The sequence below is a fragment of the Sminthopsis crassicaudata genome, chromosome 1, assembly GCF_048593235.1.
Source record: "Sminthopsis crassicaudata isolate SCR6 chromosome 1, ASM4859323v1, whole genome shotgun sequence".
Taxonomy (NCBI): domain Eukaryota; kingdom Metazoa; phylum Chordata; class Mammalia; order Dasyuromorphia; family Dasyuridae; genus Sminthopsis; species Sminthopsis crassicaudata.
This window is the reverse complement of record NC_133617.1, coordinates 438,911,655-438,931,162: the sequence shown is the minus strand read 5'-3', so window position 1 is coordinate 438,931,162 and position 19,508 is coordinate 438,911,655. Positions and strand designations below refer to the sequence as shown.

At 33.8% G+C, this 19,508-nt stretch overlaps 1 protein-coding gene across 1 annotated transcript in view; it reads right to left on the bottom strand.

The window, feature by feature from the left end:
- The window catches only part of SVEP1 (sushi, von Willebrand factor type A, EGF and pentraxin domain containing 1), a 318,610-nt gene that overhangs the window by 29,022 nt on the left and 270,080 nt on the right, over positions 1-19,508 (bottom strand). The window contains 3 exon segments of the mRNA XM_074280632.1: positions 2,322-2,492; positions 7,016-7,192; positions 13,568-13,741. Coding sequence (XP_074136733.1) covers positions 2,322-2,492; positions 7,016-7,192; positions 13,568-13,741 — 522 coding nt within the window.

Sequence of the window (19,508 nt, the reverse complement as noted above, 5' to 3'; positions counted from 1 at the left end):
GTATCATAACTCCTTTCTCAGTAGGTAAATGTGGAAGAGAGTCAAAGACAGAAAAAAAAACCATAATTTGTAATAAAGAAAGCCTTCACAGATATTTTGTTTCATTCAAAAAAGATTTTATCAGTGTTTTTTAGCCAGAGCCTATCTTCCTCTAGAAATATGATAGAATATACATGGATTTACGGATTACAGAAAACCAAAAAACTTAGATGCTGATGAATCCTAAGTGAGCCCAATTCCATTAGCCTGGGTGTAGGGAAATCTTACATATCTGATATCTAGGTATTACTATGCATGTGTATGAAAGGAAGAAAGAACATGGAGTTTATTCCATATTTCACTATGGTTCTGTTGCAAACCAGAAACAATTCCTTCTTGAAGGTGAACACATTCTACTTTATCACAGACATAGAAACAAGAATACTATGTCTTTTTCTTTATACTTCAACTGGGCTCTTACATAAAATCATGGCCTAATTGATAAATGGTCAAAGGATATGAACAGACAATTTTCAGATGATGAAATTGAAACTATTTCCATTCATATGAAAGAATGTTTATTTTTACAAAGTCTTACAGTAACTTCCACAACAGCTGTATATGTTAGAAATTAATAACTTTTTATCTTAGAAACTTTAGGTTTCTTCAAGCCTCAAGTCAGATACTATACCTTCTGGTAAACCTTCCTAGATCTCTCCAGTCATGAATATTCTCCGCTCCTTCTAGTTAACTTGTTGTTTCCTTAACTATGTATTTGTTGCATTGGCATTAAAATATAGGTACCCTGAGGTAAGGGATTGTTTCATTCTAATATTTGTATGGCCACCACAAAATAATATGGCTTGAACATGATAGATAGATACTCAAATAACATATTTAGTGATTTATAAATCACTAAATTAAACAAGTTCTCTCAGACCTGTGGAACAGGAAGGAATTTATGACCAAAGAAGAACTAGAGATCATTATTGATCACAAAATAGAAAATTTTGATCAAATTGAAAAGTTTTTGTACAAACAAAACTAATGTAGACAAGATTAGAAGGGAAGCAATAAACTGGGAAAACATTTTTACAGTCAAAGGTTCCGATAAAGGCCTCATTTCCAAAATATATAGAGAATTGACTCTAATTTATAAGAAATCAAGCCATTCTCCAATTGATAAATGGTCAAAGGATATGAACAGACAATTCTCAGATAAAGAAATTGAAACTATTTCTAGCCATATGAAAAGATGATCCAAGTCATTATTAATCAGAGAAATGCAAATTAAGAAAACTCTGAGGTACTGTTACACACCTGTCAGATTGACTAGAATGATAGGGAAAGATAATGTGGAATGTTGGAGGGGATGTAGGAAAACTGGGACACTGATACATTGTTGGTGGAATTGTGAATACATCCAGACATTCTGGAGAATGATTTGGAACTATGCTCAAAAAGTTATCAAACTGTGTATACCCTTTGATCCAGCAGTGCTGCTTATTGGGCTTATATCCTAAAGAAATACTAAAGAGGGGAAAGGGACCTGTATGTGCAAGAATGTTTGTGGCAACCCTCTTTGTAGTGGCCAGAAACTGGAAACTAAATGGATGTCCATCAATTAGAGAATGGCTGAATAAATTGTGGTATATGAATATTATGGAATATTATTGTTCTGTAATAAATGACCAGCAGAATGATTAAGGAAAGGCCTGGAGAGACTTACATGAACTAATGCTGAGTGAAATGAGTAGGACCAGGAGATCATTATATACTTTCAACAACAATACTATATGATGATCAATTCTGATGGATGTGGCCATCTTCAACAATGAGATGAACCAAATTAGCTCCAATAGAGCAGTAATGAACTGAACCAGCTACACCCAGCGAAAGAACTCTAGGAGATTATTATGAACCACTACATAGAATTTCCAGTCCCTCTATTTTTGTTCGCCTGCATTTTGGATTTCCTTCACAGGCTAATTGTACACTATTTCAAAGTCCGATTCTTTTTGTACAGCAAAATAACTGTATGGACATGTATACATATGTGGTATTTAACTTATACTTTAACATATTTAACATGTATTGGTCAACCTGCCATCTGGGGGAAGGGAGGGGGGAAACAGGGGAAAAGTTGGAACAAAAGGTTTTGCATTTGTTAATGCTGAAAAATTGCCCATGCACATATCTTATAAATAAAAAAGCTATAATAAAAAAAGAGAGAGAAAAAAACAAATTAAACATGTTCTAATCTTAAGCTATCTCTTGAATTTTTTTAATGTAGATTTCCTGAGAGATTCACACCAAAAAGAACTTATTGAATCTACCCATACCTCTGCAAGTAGGTGGTGATGTCCAGGTTCCATTTCCCAAGCAAACACTTCTAAGAGAGCCTTCTAGCATATATCCACTATAACAGGAGTAGGTTATCAGATCTCCATATTGGTAATGTATACCACGAATAATTGCATTTTCAACATGAGCTGGAGGTCCACAAGAGATCTCTAAATTAAGCAAAAGAGACAGTTATAGGTATGCCCACTACAAGACTAATTGATAAGTTATTTGTACTGTCCACAGGAATGTTTTGAACTTGTGTTACTATTTTACAAAATGACATGTTAAAATAATATCTATACCATTTTTAACATAATAAGGTTTAAAGAGTCAGATATCACTCAAAGATTGGAGGTCAGCTTATAAACCTATAAAAGAAAGTCTTTAAGAAATTAAGAATTTGCAAATTAAGACAACTCTGAGGTATCATTACACACCTGTCAGATTGGCTAAGATGACAGGAACAAATAACGATGAATGTTGGAGGGGCTGTGGGAAAACTGGGACACTGATGCATTGTTGGTGGAGTTGTGAAAGAATCCAACCATTCTGGAGAGCAATCTGGAATTATGCCCAAAAAGTTATCAAAATGTGCATACCCTTTGACCCAGCCATACTACTACTGGGCTTATACCCCAAGGAACTACTAGAGAAGGGAAAGGGTCCTGTATGTGCCAAAATGTTTGTGGCAGCCCTTTTCATAGTGGCTAGAAGCTGGAAGATGAATGGATGTCCATCAATTGGAGAATGGTTGGGTAAACTATGGTATATGAATGTTATGGAATATTATTGTTCTATAAGAAATGACCAACAGGAGAAATATAGAGAGGCTTGGAAAGACTTACATCAACTGATGCTGAGTGAAACGAGCAGAACCAGAAGATCATTATACACTTCAACAATGATACTGTACGAGGATGTATGCTGATGGAAGTGGATTTCTTCAACATAGAGAAGAGCTAATCCAATTCCAATTGATTAATGATGGAAAGAACCAGCTACATCCAGAAAAGGAACAATGGGAAATGAACGTAAACTGTTATTTTTACCTTCTGAATCCAATTCTTCCTGTGCAACAAAAAATTCGGTTCTACACACATATATTGTATCTAAATTATACTGTAATATATTTAACATATATAAGACTGCTTGCCATCTGGGGGAGGGGTTTGGGGGAGGAAGGGAAAAAATCTGAATAGAAGTAAGTGCAAGGGATAATGTTGTAAAAAATTACCCATGCATATGTACTGTCAAAAAATGTTATAATTATAAAATAAAATAAAAATAAATATTAAAAAAAAAAAAAAAAAAAAAAAAAAAAAAAAAAAAAAAGAAATTAAGAATTATTATTTATATTCCAATTATATTTTATATTCTTACCAGGACTGGTAAGGAGAACTCTCTCCATGGAGTTTGGATTGTACAATTATGCCTATGGAACACTATGTGCCAAGCAGCATAATCATGCTAAATATTCATAATTAATCCCTCTTCAACAGGTAGTATCTATCTATCATAGGATGGTGTAGCTTAACATTAACACATGAGTGAGAGTGAATAATAAGGAAAAATTTTTAACATATTTTATAAATGAATATATCTTTTTCCCCCCCTGAGGCTGGGGTTAAGTGACTTGCCCAGGGTCACACAGCTAGGAAGTGTTAAGTGTCTGAGACCAAATTTGAACTCGGGTCCTCCTGAATTCAGGGCTGGTGCTCTATTCACTGCACTACCTAGCTGCCCCTAATTGAATATATCTTAATACCATAAATTTTTACTTTAGGGGTGGTTTTGGTAAATATTTAGCAACTATGGGGAAAATATATGTTTGGCATTTTAAAGTTTAATCTGTATTATTATCATTTTCTCCAAAATTTTCTTCAGTCTAAACATTTAACCAAACAGTAAATAAAGCCATGGATTGCAGTACTTTCCAATCCTGTTTACATGAAAACAAACAAATCATAAATAATAAAAATTTAACAATCTGCTCTAGTGAGTTGGCAAAAACCAACTGCAGCATACTACAGACTATAAAACATGGAATACAATATGTAAAGAATTTAAAATATCACTCAGTAGGCAGTGGAAAGGTACACTGCAGTATTGAAGAGGCTGAAATACAATACAAAAATAATTATGAAGAATCATAGGATAAGATGTTAATAATGAAATGTCTTATTGAAAAAAATGGATACTAGCTTTAGAGGGAACATTTTGTCAACTTGATTGATATTTCTACTTAAATTTTTGTATATCTATTTGAGAAGCTGGAGGCTGTGTTTTCATAAGACAAATTAGCAACACTTCAAGTGCATTCACAGGTGAAATTTCTATAATAGAACCTTGCTGCCCCCTTGTTTCTATCACCCATTTATCACTTACTTTAAATCACACCACACTAAAGTTATTTGTAGCTACCTTATCTCTCTTGCTAGAACTAAGCTCCTTCTTTGGCCACTGTACCTGTCAATATCTTTCATACAATAGATACTTATATAGTTGGGAGTTGGAAAGGATTTTAGAGTTCCATTTTTTCAAGAGATTAAGAAACTGAGGCCCAGATAAGAAAAGGACTTGGCCATAGTCATACTAACCCAAATTTTCCAATTCCAAATTCTGTACAAAGCATGACCTTAAGGGTTATGGAGAGAGAAAAAACATATAAAACCCAGTTTCAATCCTCAAAGAGTTTATAATCTAATTGGAGAGATAGGAGGTAACATATGAAGGTGTGCGATGTATAGAAGGTTTAAACTATAATTTAAATATTAACAAAAGTGCCATAAGGTAGTATGTCAGAAACTGCTGTTGTGAGTTCTAAATGACTTCTTGGGATATATCCAGAGTAGTTTGTTGGCTGTGCCATTAATGATCAAGAAAGAGAAACATTTTAAATTGATCCAGAGAGTATGTTGAATGGAACACATTTTGTTTTCTTTTTCTTAGACGTTTCTTTTATATTTCTGAAATTAATTTCTTAAATTTAAATTCTTAAATTTCTGAACTTATCTTCAGATAAAGTAGTAAAATTGAAAAAGATAATTATGTAATTTCAAATCTATGCTACACACAGGTTTTTTTTTTCCTTCTGTTTAAATATATAATAAATTTAGCATGTAGCTAAGTTGTCCTACTTGAGTGTCTTTCTTCCTGGTGTTCTCTTATGTTCTTTGTTATATATTTAAAACAAACAAAAAAAATAACCAGAGATTCTTTCCTTCAGTTTTTCCTGCTTTTCTTTTTCCCTTCCTCTCTTCTTCTTTTCTTCCTTTCTTCCAATTGATAGCCCCACTCCAAATTTTTTTAAAAAGGAAAATCTTCTAGCAAATATGTCTAATCAAACAAAAAAAACCCTCTCATTTTGGGGTGCATTTTGTAATCGTATTCTCTTTAATCTTTGAATCTAGCACAGAATATTAGAATTGGAAAAGTCCTTAGAGACTGGCTAATTTAATTATTCCTAATTGTGGACCCCTCTGAGGCTGTAGAATAATAATACTATCTGGCATCCATAAGTCCATTAACCAATATGAGCTTGATAGATTAAAAATTTTATGTACTTTTTGAATATATCTAGATGGATTTGTGATACAAACACATTTAAGGACATTACTAATTCACAATAGGATTTTGTTGTTCTTGTAGTTTCTCAGTTAACTGATATTAATCATCATGTGAATATCCTTAAATTTTTTTTAGACGATATGATTATTGTTGTGTCATAGTTCCCTTTTATTGTTCTAACTCAGTTTCCCTAATTTTCCTGCCTCAGTTTCCCTGAATTGTTTTGCCCCAGTCCTAATTGTTCTGTTCAATCCTGCAACACCATTCCTTTTTCCTAATCACATGATCCAGATAAGGAGAAAGACCTTCTATCTTAGACATCATCAGAATGTCCAGTACCTCGCCCCATTATGTCATCCCAATTTATCAGAATGTACTGTGCCTCCCCCAGCCCTGTCAGAACCAGATTGATAGTCCCATTCCCTTTCTCAGTGCTCTGCCTCAGTCTCTGCCTCGGCCTACCCCTGTGGTGGAGCCACTTGCATGTCATATATCATTGAGAACTCTCATTGGTTGCTAGATTCTTGGAACTGATAGTCAGCCCTGGGACCAAACCTTTTGGTCCCAGTAAATCTCTCCCCTTCAAATAAAATATTAAATACTGTCTAATCTCTATCTTTCTCAGTTTCTCTCGAATTACATAAGAACCCAAGGTAAGAAAATTCCTTCTACCAATTCAAGTTGGTACATCCAACAGTTTTGTTATTGTGGTTCTCCTTTGTTCTCAACAAGAATCAATGCTATCAGGAAGGTGAAGTCTTGACTTCAAGTGAATTGTATTTAAGTGAGGCAGAGTAGTGCAAAGTCATCAGCCTCACTCTCACCCCAAAGTCAACAGGAGTCCAGTGGCAAGACAAAGGTCAGAGTTTTAAAGAATTGTTTAAAGTACTACAAAGTTAAATGATTTGCCTAAGACTCCACAGATAGGTGTCAGAGATAAAACTTGAAACCATATCTTTCTGGCTCAAAGGTTCCTCTCCCTTCTCTCCCATTGCCACTTCTCTCCTATAAAAGGCCAATACTGAAGCACAATGTATAGTTAGGTTATGGGATTTGACAAAGTCACCTAACATTTGGAATACAGATTATGATTGATTTAATTAGATTCCATTGGTATACTTACTTTCACATTTAGCACTTGTTGGTGTCCAGGTCTCATCAGGATTACAGGTAATAACAGCTTGGCCTCGTAGCAGATAGCCTTCTCGGCACATGATAGATACATTCTGACCAACATAAAATTCCTTCTCGGAAAGAAGAGCATTCTCAGGGATTACAAAAGGTACAGGACAGGGATTTGCTATAAAATAGGAAGAAAAAACTCATTGTATTTTTTTCTGTTAATTTCCTTTGTTCTCTTGTTCTCTCTTTCTTTCTTGCCTTTACAATTTAGGATTTCCAAGAAAAATAATTTTAATATTAAATTGGATGTGTAGGGGGCAGCTAGGTGGTGCAGTGGATAGAGCACCAGCCCTGAAGTCAGGAGGACCCCAGTTCAAATCTGGTCTCAGACACTTAACACTTCCTAGCTGTGTGACCCTGGGCAAGTCACTTAACCCCAGCCTCAGGGAAAAAAAAATAAAATAAATAAAAAATAAATTGGATGTGTAAGATTATTTATGTAGGTAACTCAGATAGTTACAGAAAAATCTGAATTCGAAAGTAGCAAACTATATACAATGTCCATGAATAAATCAAGTGCCTGAAACTAATTACAAATTGAATGGTCTTTTGAAGATCTAACATATACATCTAACATCATAACATAGGTCTGTGGTTGGATATGACCTTAGAGGCCACCCAGTCCAAGTTCACAGATGAGGAAACTGAGGCCCAGAGTGTTAGATGACTTGCCTAGGGTCATTTGGAAGCAGGATAAAAACCGTATTTCAAAAGACTCTTAGTTTCCATTTAAAAAAAAGTAATAGAAAAGGAAGATCATAGAATCTCAGATTTAGAACTGTATGGAATCACAGAGGTCATTTAAGCTTCATAATACAGAGAAAAAGAGCGGTAAAAAGAAGTTAAGGAAACATCTTCAAAGTCACATTGGTAATAAGTAGCAGAATCAGTATTTGAACTTCTGTTCTTATCAGCCACATTCACCAAAAATAATGCCACAAGTAACAATCAGTAGCAGATAGGATAAACCTACAAGACAACTAGTCCACTAATCAGCAAAAACAGAGATGATTAACTCAAAAAATACTGAGACCAAAGGACATAACACTTCTCACCTCCTTTCAAGGATTAGGAGGAAATATTTGCTTTAAAAAAAAAAAAGCTCAAACTTAATATTCCAGACTCCTAAGAAATATCTCAGAAAGGTTAATTAAAAGTGAGAGTGCAAAGCAAAGTTTCAGGGGATAAAGTATCCCACAGATTTTTTATTTTTTATTTTTTTCTGAGGCTGGGGTTAAGTGACTTGCCCAGGGTCACACAGCTAGTGTTAAGTGTCTGAGATCAGATTTGAACTCGACTCCTCCTGAATTCAGGGCTGGTGCTTTGTCCACTGTGCCACCTAGCTGCCCCTCCCACAGATTTTTTTAAAAATCCTAAACACTTTATTTCTTTAATTGAATGTAATTGCTCATTGCTAGATTACTCTATAATAGATTTTAGATATGACTAATATAAAAAAACAAAAAAAAGAAATTTTCTACGTAAGGTACTTTGGAAATGTATTCAACTAAATTGATGACACCAACCTGGCAATACATTTGTTTCATGTTTTAAATACATAATATCACTCATGCTGTTATTGTGTTCTAAATTTTTTCTTATCTTGTGAAATTTGGAAAAGTAACTTTTCTTTTAGTTTGGATACTGTTAGATAAATTGGTTGTTAAAGAATGTGGTCAAAATGTTTGGAAATTTATAGATTTAATTGGGTATGTCTAGTTTTTAAAATAATAATAACTTAGTATTAAAAAAAATACAGTAAAGATCTCTTAAATTATCCTTATCTATGAGGTTCCTTGAGACTTTTTCCTTGAACAAGGTCATAAATCTTATCAGCCCTACTGATAACATTCTAAAAATAAGTACTGAAGTATGAAAAATTGGGAACACACCCAGCTAAAGTGGGGAAATTTACTAGTTTCCTTATAGTAGAGAGTGATTTTTATCTGATGGATTATTTGGTTATCACTTATGAAAATTATGAAAACCCCTAATAAATAATTTGTATTGAAGTTACATCTCCAAACAAACTTAGTAACAATAGACCTTAGATTTAAACATTTCAATCTTGCCTTATCTGTGAACAGGCAATAAAGATGAAAGGTTTAGCAACATTTTTTCCTAGGGTTTGGCATCACTTATCATGAGTTCACTGTGAAACTTCAGGATGTAATTATTCTTAAGCTATAAATGAAGAGTGAATAAGATGTTAATTGTTAATCATTATTAACTATTGTTGCAATATGAGAAAAAGAATAATTGCCATCCTCTGAGTCTTTATGACTCCATTTGTAGTTTTCTTGACAAAGATGGTAGAATCTTTTACTATTTCCTTTTCCATTTCATTTAAAGGTGAAGAAACTAAGGGAGACATGGTTAAGTGATTCTCAAAGTCACATACCAGGGACACAACTAGTCAGTAACTGACCCCAGATTTGAACTTGCAAAGATTTCTTTCTGATTCCAGGCCCAACTTATTCATTGTGCCACCTGTTCTTAAGCTGTGATTAGTAAAATTTTGCTGATTGAAATTAAATCTCTAGGGGCTATAATTAAGTTATTTTAAATTTTGGATTCAGGAATGAGTATCTGAGTTGTTATGAGGCCAATAATCCAACATGCAAGGGAAATACCTTGTGATGCCCAAATGGAGTACAATCTGAGAACTGTTATGGGTAGATGTCTGTCCTTTGGGAACGTTAAAGAGAAGACTTTAGCTTAGGCTAAAGTAAGAGCTTCCTGACTCAGTTTCCCATTGTAACATTTCCTTTCCCATCTAATCAATTCTGAGTCTAATTTCCAATACTTTGTGAATAAATGTGGAACTTTGTTGTGTGACTAGTTGTTAATTATGACTCTTGTCAGGCATCAAATTGCCTGTTATCATTTTTATAATTTCATTTTATATCCTAGAAAGGATAGTCTTGATCCAGCCTTAACAAGATCCCTCCTTTTCCTTTCATAGCAAATTTCTATAATCAGGGCAGGTGAATTGTTCCAATATTTAATTAATTAATTAATTAATAGGTTAATACTAAAATAGTTCTGAGTAATTATAATGTTTTATATATGTACACATATATATTATATATAGAGAAAGATATGTATGAAAGCTCTTACTCTTTTAAATCTGATTTTGTAATCAATTCCATATTCTATATAACTAGGTAAATGAGTTCTTAGCTTGGCCATCCCCTTGCTACTAGCTATAAATTCACATATGAAATTAATATCTTGAGGTAGCTCATTCTTTCAGGGTGATATGGGGATAATATTTTCAAAACAGGGGAATGAAGCAAAGATATAAAAGTTTTCAAATTAGAAATTTTGAGAAATCAACAAAGATCAGATTCTGTCTTCTTTAAGAAACACACACTGGTGTATGAATATTATGGAATATTATTGTTCTGTAAGAAATGACCAGCAGGATGATTTCAGAAAGGCCTGGAGAGACTTACATGAACTGATGCTAAGTGAAATGAGCAGGACCAGGAGATCATTATACACTTCAACAACAATACTATATGATGATCAATTCTGATGGACGAGACCTTCTTCAACAATGAGATGAACCAAATCAGTTCCAATAGAGCAGTAATGAACTGAACCAGCTACACTCAGCAAAAGAACTCTGGGAGATAACTATGAACCACTACATAGAATTTCCAATCCCTCTAATTTTGTCTGCCTGCATTTGGATTTCCTTCACAGGCTAATTGTACACTATTTCAAAGTCCTATTCTTTTTGTACAGCAAAACAACTATTTGGACATGTATACATATATTGTATTTAATTTCTACTCTAACATATTTAATATGTATTGGTCGACTTGCCTTCTGGGGAGTGGTGGGAAGGAGGGGAAAATTTTGAACAAAAGGTTTGGCAATTGTCAATGTTGTAAAATTACCCGTGCATATATGTGGTAAATAAAAACTATTAAAAAAAAAAAAAAGAAAGAAAGAAAGAGACATGTGTGTGTGAGAGAGAAGTGTATGAAAGAGAAAGAGAGGAGAGAGAGAGAAAGAGAGGAGACTATGTTTTATGATTGGTTTCCAAATGTTTCTAATGAAACATACAGGCTTTGAGTATGTTTTAGTAGCAAGTTCTCAAAACTGGATCAAAGATTTGATATGAAAGATTGCATAAATAAATATAAAGAAAATGAAATTATTTTCCTATTTTCAAGTCTCTGTCTGATAATTTCAAGAGTTCATTTTCAATCCAAAAGCTCATTTTCCAAGTTAAGCCCCTTTCAGAGCTGTACTGAGAATGAAACTTATTCTAGAATATTCAAGAGAACATATTTCTAGGGATCAGACAATTATCAGGGATATTTGGAACTCAAAATAAAATGTTCTATTAAATGCATATTGGGAGTGGGTATCAGATTATAAGGATATGAAGTTATTTTATGTTAATTTGCAGAGTTTTTTGGTAAAATGTAAATCTCTCCTTTCAAATTAGTCTAGATGAGCCCTCTAACTAGTGTGATCTGCTGCCTGACTTAATTTACCTACAGAATCTATTTAACAAGGTTTATTTCCTTAGAGAGAATAAACATTTTGAATTGCTTATATTCTTGGTGCCTCTTTCTCCACTGTAAAAGTGCCCCTTAAGGCAGACTGTCACTCTGTTTAAAAATTCCTAATTTAGAATCCCAGGTTCAAAGAAGGAAATGTTATATTAAAAATCAGCATTAGTGATTCCATTTTGCTTTTAGTCAGCATTTTATAAAGTTAAGTTTCAATTTCATGTGAGTCACTTGATTTAGGAGGTTTCACAAGAGCAATCCCCCTCCTTACTGTGACATAATTTAAAGAATGTTACAAGAATACCCTTTTTCTTCTCACTTCAGTTTCTCTCAACCTTCTTCCACTGATGAGAAGCTGGCTGTCTCAATCCCCATATTCTTGTGTTTCCTTTTTTTGACTCCCTCCAAATTGTATATTAACCAAGCTTTTCTTCCTTGGCTACTAGATTTGTTTTGCAACTGAATGCATAGCCAAGTAAATCACTGCTTGGATATAATTACTTGGTTTCTTAATTCCTTAATTACTTTAACATTGGCATTCTGATTTCCTGGCATGGACTTTTCTTCCTACCTTGTGTCCTCATTAACCAGGTTGAAAATACCTGATTCAAAGTTTCTAGTGGTGATCCAGTAAGAGGCTCATCCAGGAGGGAATAACAAGGTTGAGAGAAAAATAGACACTGGAGGAAGCAGACAAGAGTGAGATGGATGTTGTGAATAAAGGGAGAAAGAAGCTAGTTCAACCAAACTAAGATAGATATTTGTAAATCTTGGGCAAAGTAAAAAAAAAAATGGGTCCCCTATATATTGTGTATTTACTAAAAAGCTTTGAATCTTTACTATAGCACATATAACTTAATTTATCCCAAAATATATGTTCCTTCCTTTAATTCTCTTTCCTTCTCCTTGCAATGACTGACTACAATTGATTTAAGGAGGATTAGGAGCAGGAATAAGTCATTTCCTTTTTCTTCTCTTCTGGGACTTTCTAAATTGGTCATAGGTGTATCATGGATCTTAGTCTCAGAAATTGTCTGCTTTTATTCTATTGTTAATTGTTCTAATGACTTGACAGAGTCTCCTCTTTCTTTTGTAATTATGGTATTGGTTTATATATTCATTGATACATCTTCTGACAAAGACTGAGATTTTTATTGAAGAGCTAGAGTACTATGATTAGTTGTGGACACCACAACTTGATTTTAGAACAGATGTATAGTAAAAAAGTGTCAGGTGAAGATATTACTTTTACAATATAAAAGAATTTGTTGAAGGAACTGGGACAGCTATCATTTAGTAATTGAAGGATTCTTACCAAAAGGGAGATAAGGCTTATTCTATTTGGTTCCAGATGGTAGTGTTGTGCCACAGTTCCCTTTTAATGTCCTGACTCAGTTTCCCTAATTGTTCTATTCAGTTACTCTGCCTCAGGTTATAATCATTCCCTCTTAATATTAGGATAAAGGTCTTATATTTTAGACCTTAGGCTATGATCATTCCCTCTTAATGTTTGATGGGATAAAGGTCTTTATCCATTTTAGACATCATTAGAATATCAGGAACCTCTACTACCTCCTTCCATATGTCATCCTAGGTGCCTGCCCCATTCAAGTACCTCCCTCTTGTAACCCTATAAAAGAATATTGTATCGGACATTCACTGCTACATTCTTTGAGAGGATAGTCTCATTCAGCCCTGGGACCAAACCATGGATCCATTTGGTCCCAGTAAATCTCTCTATTAAATAAATTAGTAAATATATTTTGTACTGTTTTAAGAAATCTGAATTAAGTGATTTAAAGGTGTGCATTAATTCCATTAACAGATGAATATAATTTTTTCTACTGCTGAGTCCATCTCTCCTTTAATTTATTAACAGAGATTTGGGATTAGGATGAAACTATTCATATGGAATTTCCAAACTGAATAAAAACACCATCAGTACTAAAGTCATCACTCACCTTTACAGAAAGGTGTTGGGTAGCTCCAACTTCCATTTTCAGTGCATTCTGCAACTGTCTCTCCTTCTAGAGTATATCCTTTATTGCAGGAGTATATCACTCTTAGACCAAATGTATTATTTTCATATTCAATTCTCCCATTCTTAAACTGGATGGGAGTTTCACACTTGATTTCTAGAGAGAAAGAAAATGTCTGTGTCAATATTCTCATGTTCAATTTAACTCACAATCACCATTTGTTTTTCAACTACAATTTTCAGAAAAAATTCGCACTACTTATTAATGGAAAATATTCACCAATAAGAATTTAATTATAATTTCATTTACATGAAATTTTGTTGATTCTCTAAAAACAGCATTTTCTCATTAGATTAATGGATTTGGGTACCATGATTTCAGAGAAATACTTAGTTTTGCAAAATCATAATATATGTCCAGATTTTTTTTTTCTTTTGGATGGGTATAGGGAAGGTTTAGGTATTGTTATAGGGAACTCTAAGTTAGGAAACTGCCTCCAAAAAATTCAGTTTCTTTGGCTAAACTGTAATTAAATCTTACAAATTTGCCTGGGAGCATTTAGAGGGTAAATAATAATTCTACTAGAAGGTGAAGGAAGCAGGATTTGAGATTAGGCCTCCTTAGACTTAAAGGCTCGTCCACTTTTGATTTGTAATCAGAAAAAAATGTACTCTTCCTCTCTCTCAATCCATTCTCTCCCCATCTCAACCACTCTCCTCAAAGGAAAAAAAATGTATAGGTATAATACAGACACATACACACACATGTATATATACACACATATAGATACTTCAAAATGTAATTTTTAATAATGAAAGAAGATGCACAGAATTCAGAGAAAGATAAAGAGAAAAATCAAAGAAGAACCACAAAGATGATATAAAGATTAGAAGATAGGCATATAAGGAAAACTCAAACTTATTAGACAATTAACTCTGGAGAAGCAAAAACCAAAGATCCATGTGTTAATGATCTTCAGTAGTATTTAGGTCTTATACTATTCATCTTTACTAGATATAGAAGAAAGTAGGAAATCATCTTAATAGGGCTAATATCAGGAAGAATTTGGGTAGCTAGTTGATGCAGTGGATAGACTGCTGGGCCTAGAGTCAGGAAAACTATCTTGCCAATTTCAAATCTGGCCTCAGACATTGACTAGCTGTGTGACCCTGGAGAAGTCATTTAATTGTTTGCCTTTATTTCTTCATCTGCAAAATGAGCTGGAAAAGGAAATAGCAAACCCTTCTAGTATCTTTGCCAAGAAAATTCCAAATGGGGTCATGGAGAGTTGGAAATGAGGGGGAAAAAAAACAAAAAAAAATAGACTAAGAGGAAGAATTTCCTCATTGATGGGTTAAATATATTTAACAAAATAAAATTAATAAAGGTGGGAATTTCTTCTTTAGAAGACTTAAAAATAGATTCAATTCTTATTTCTCTGTTGGTAATATAAATTAGAAGAGTAGGGAATGAACCAGATGACCTTTACTTCTCTGTAGCCTGAACTTGGGTGCACTGAAGTTCAGTAATCAAAAACTCCAAGGTAAGGGGGGAAAATGTAAATGCTTAGGAGTACAGAAAGTTACAAGTAACAGAAGTAGGCAAGCAGGTCTTAGAAAATAACAGAACCTTAGGACTAGAAGGAATCTCTGTGATTTTTTTTTAAACTAATACATTCATTTTATAGATAAGGAAAATGAGGTCCAGATGCTGCTTCTCTCCCAAATTGGGCTTGCTCCAAGGAACTCTTGAAAAGGAGTCCATAATACAGAATAAGAATCATGAATCTGTGTCCCTAATTCTTGCCCCTATCATCCTAGAAAACTTTTGTTGTTCTTGTTAATTTTGCTTCCTGTCTCTTTTTTTTTTTAATTTGTTGAATTGTGAGCACTGAGTTGTCTTTTCCAATTCCTTACACTTCACTAGAAAACTACTAAACAAAACAAAAATGGTTTTCTTCATGTTTCAACACAATTCAATGAAAGATTTAAGAGAGAAACACAATTCACATGTCTAATTCCTCAGTCTAGTGATTCATTCATTGAATGTGAATGGAATAGTTTAAGGTTTACTAAAATGAATCTCTGGCAGGGATGTTGAATTGTAAAGGAACTGTATTATCATTTGAAAACATTTTTAAATGGCAACATGATAAATTATTAATAAAGCAAAGTAGTAGATGTTTTTCAGTTTCATAGATTTATTGCCAAAAGGCATTTTGGAAGTCATCTAGTTTAACCCTTTCATTTGGCAAATGAAGAAAGTTAAAGCCCAAGAAGTTAAAGGATTAATGGAAGTTCATACAGGCAAAAAGTGGCAGAGGTGATTTTCAAACAGTTTGGTAACATTTTTTTCTTGGGTTTTATTTACCAGCTCTTATTTTTCTTTACCATTCAATGATTTTGAGGCGATTGCATCAAATTCAATAAAACTTATCTATAAATTGAAATGAACAATTTAAAATCCTGCTGTGAATGAACATTGTCCTATATGATTGGAATCAGATGGTGCTAGCAATTACAGATAACAAACTCCTACTAGAGGATGACTTATTACAGTTTGAGACAATAGAGTTGGAACCAAATATCAAGTTCTTTGTTTACAACAAACAAAAAGATTTCAAGTCATTCTGAGCAGTAGCAAAAAAATGTGGTCTTAGAAAATTCACTTTTGCCCAGAACATTACCGGAAAAATACAAACACTTTTCAATGTACTTTTGCTTTTCATTGCTTATAAAAGTCTGTAATATTGAAACCTCTGGTGTTTTTTTTTTTTTTTTTTTTTTTTTTAAAGAAATTTAGGGAACTTTAACCAGCAAGTTTAGTTCTATTTTTGATTTTGAAATCTTAGAACTGCCAAACATGGAACTAAAATAAAAACAACTTCTCAAATTGAACTTTTTTCTTTTTAAACTATTATGTACTTCCAAATTTCTAATTTTTAATAGTTTATAACCTTTTTCTCAGTTTAGCAGGCTGAGAAGTAGACAAATTGTTACAATCCTATCTTCATGCAAGCCTTCCTGTTAATTTGAAACATGAGTGGTATTTTCCCCCTCTTTATGAATTCCTTTTCAATAATTAGGAGTGAGATTGAAGCACAAGATTGGTGACTAAATACACTTTATGGGTAGGACTCCTTCCTAGCCTTCAAACACTGGAACTTAGATCTGAAACAACATTTCTATATATAGTCTTTTCAGAAGCCAAAGTTAAATGGAAAAGAAATAAGAAACAGAAAATAATATTGTATAAGATAAATACAGAAGTTATCTTCTGGCAGGGCTGGGTAGAGAAAGCTTATTTATAATCAGCAATGCCATTTGTGTGCAAAACAATTATAGCCAGTTAAATACTTCAAAACAATTCTTCTTTTCAACAAATTAAACGTGGCTATTAAGGTTACCATACAGAGGATGCGAGTTATATCATATATTTCTTACAGCTAGGAGTTAATATGGTTCAGTTCATATACAATTCAAAAAATTTCAGAATTGGAAGGAGTCTTGGAACCTACCTCCATATATTCACATTGGTAATGCCCAATCTCTACAAGTATTTTCTTTTTATCCTCATATAGCCTCTCTCTTCCTTAAAAGTACAGCTCCAACACCATTTTCTGCATGAGGCCCTTCTTAAATCCCCTCAATCTACTTATGTTGTCCCTTCTGAACTATGTAATTTAAATGCTTGTATACATTTGTATTTATTAAGTTTATATTTCTTCTTATGTATGTGTATTGTAGTTCTCCCTAATTAGAAAGTAACCTCATTGTGAGTAGAGTTTGTTTCTTTCTTTTTACTTATTTCCTGAGCATTTAGCATAGTGCTGGACCATCTTAGCTACTTAATAAATACTTGTTGATTGAATGAAAAAGAGTTAGTACTACAATAAACTGAAAAAAATAGTTACCAGCCATTGCTTGAAGATCTTCAGAAAGAAAGATCCCACTACTTCCTAAGACAACTCATTCAATGTTTTAAGTCATAGAAAATTTTCTTCATATCCAATTTAAATTTGCCTCTCTGCTTTTCCCATCAGCCATTGTTCCTACTTCTTCCCTCTCAGGCTAAGCAGATCAAGTCTTAATTTTTTTTCTTTTTCTTTTTTTTACAACATATCACTGCTTTCTAAATACTTAAAGAGAAATAGCATGTTTTCGCTGAACCTCGTTTTCTCTAGGACAAACATTACAAGTTCCTTCTATTGATCCTCATATAACATGGACTAATTTTACAATAAAGGCATCTAGGTGGCATAGTGGATAGAGAGCTATACCAGTCAATAAGATTATGGTTTAAATTAGACCATTCCAGCTGTGTGATCAAGTTTGCCTCAGTTCCTTATCTGTAAGCTGGAGAAAAATATGGCAAAAACTTCAGTGTTTTTGCCAAGAAAAGCCCAAATGGGGTTACAGTGAGTTGTAGTTGTATATAAAAGTGAAATCCAAAGGATGAATAAAGTAACTTGCTTATTTTGTGATGTTATAAATTATTTTTTAAAGTAAAAAACTGCAATGTATTGAGTTGACAAGGCACAAGGAAAGAATGCTGGCTGCTCAAGTTTAAAGTTATTACTTTCTTCCCTTATGTATATCTCCTTTTCACCTGGATGACTTCCCAAAACCTTTCTATATAGCAGCATTGGAAGAAAGCTCTTAGGACCATGACTCTTTACCCTCCCCACTTCTCTCTGTTTCTCTTACCTTTTATCAGATAAAGAACTAGATAGTTTAAAGAGAGAGAGAGATGGTGCTAGGTCTTATTGGGAAATAGGATGAAACCCCGATAAATGAGTAATTCTTCATTTTTCTAAATGTAGTCATCTAAACTTTGCAGGTACTTTTGCTTTATTTTCTCTTTGATTATGTAGCAAAGTTCTATTTCTACTCTTAGTACATTTGATGGCAGAAGGGTTTTCACTACTCACTTTGGCCACTAGAATGAGGGAATTAAATCTCTCTTGGAACTGAGGGTGGTAGTTACCCCATTGAAGGAAATGTGGTGGGAAATATATTAGAGAATAAGGAAACTTATAAGGAATAGCCTGGGATTTTATTTTGAATTCTGTCCCTTTCACTTTTGAAGCAATTCTCTATATCATACAATGGTTGGAAGATTAGGAAGAAGTCTGTGGAAGTTTTGTCTGAGATCACAATGGCATGCATTAGGAAATTACCTGGAACCCGTGGAAAGAAGAAATGACAATTCTTGAGTGCTAAAAGCTAAGTCAATGACCATTGACTGGAATGTCTGGAAAGATTGACATGTCTCTTACAAAAGGTATTCTGCAACATCTTGTATCTGCTAGCCAATTCATGCTAACTAAAATTATATTTATGTAATCAAAGCTACAAAATCCAGGTTAACCTTATCTTTTTTCACAAACCCTACCTTGTGATACTACTTTTGGGGTTAACTCTTCTCAACTGAACTAGAAACTGGACTCGTTCTTACCTGTGGGAGACTGGAACCAAACAAAGTGGGCTAGAGACAAGAGAATCAGGAATCAAATAGAAGTGTTAATGTTGGGATCCTCAACTGGTGCATTATTATCCTATTCCCTAGCAGTTTAACTTAAAAGTGAAGGAGGGGGCAGCTAGGTGGCGCTGTGGATAGAGCATCAGCCTTGAATTCAAGAGGACCCGAGTTCAAATCTGATCTCAGACACTTAACACTTCCTAGTTGTGTGACCCTGGGCAAGTCACTTAACCCCAGCCTCAGAGAGGAGGAAAAAAAAAAGTGAAGAAGACAGCTTGCAAACAAGGATACATGTGCCAAAGTCCCACCTCTAATGAGAATGGGAGAGTGGGAAGATCTCAATATTTATAGCTTTGCTATGTGGTGACCTGTAGCCCTGACAATGAGGGGTGATGCAACAATGTGAGAGGTTTGATCCACAGCCAGACTCCATGATCAGAAA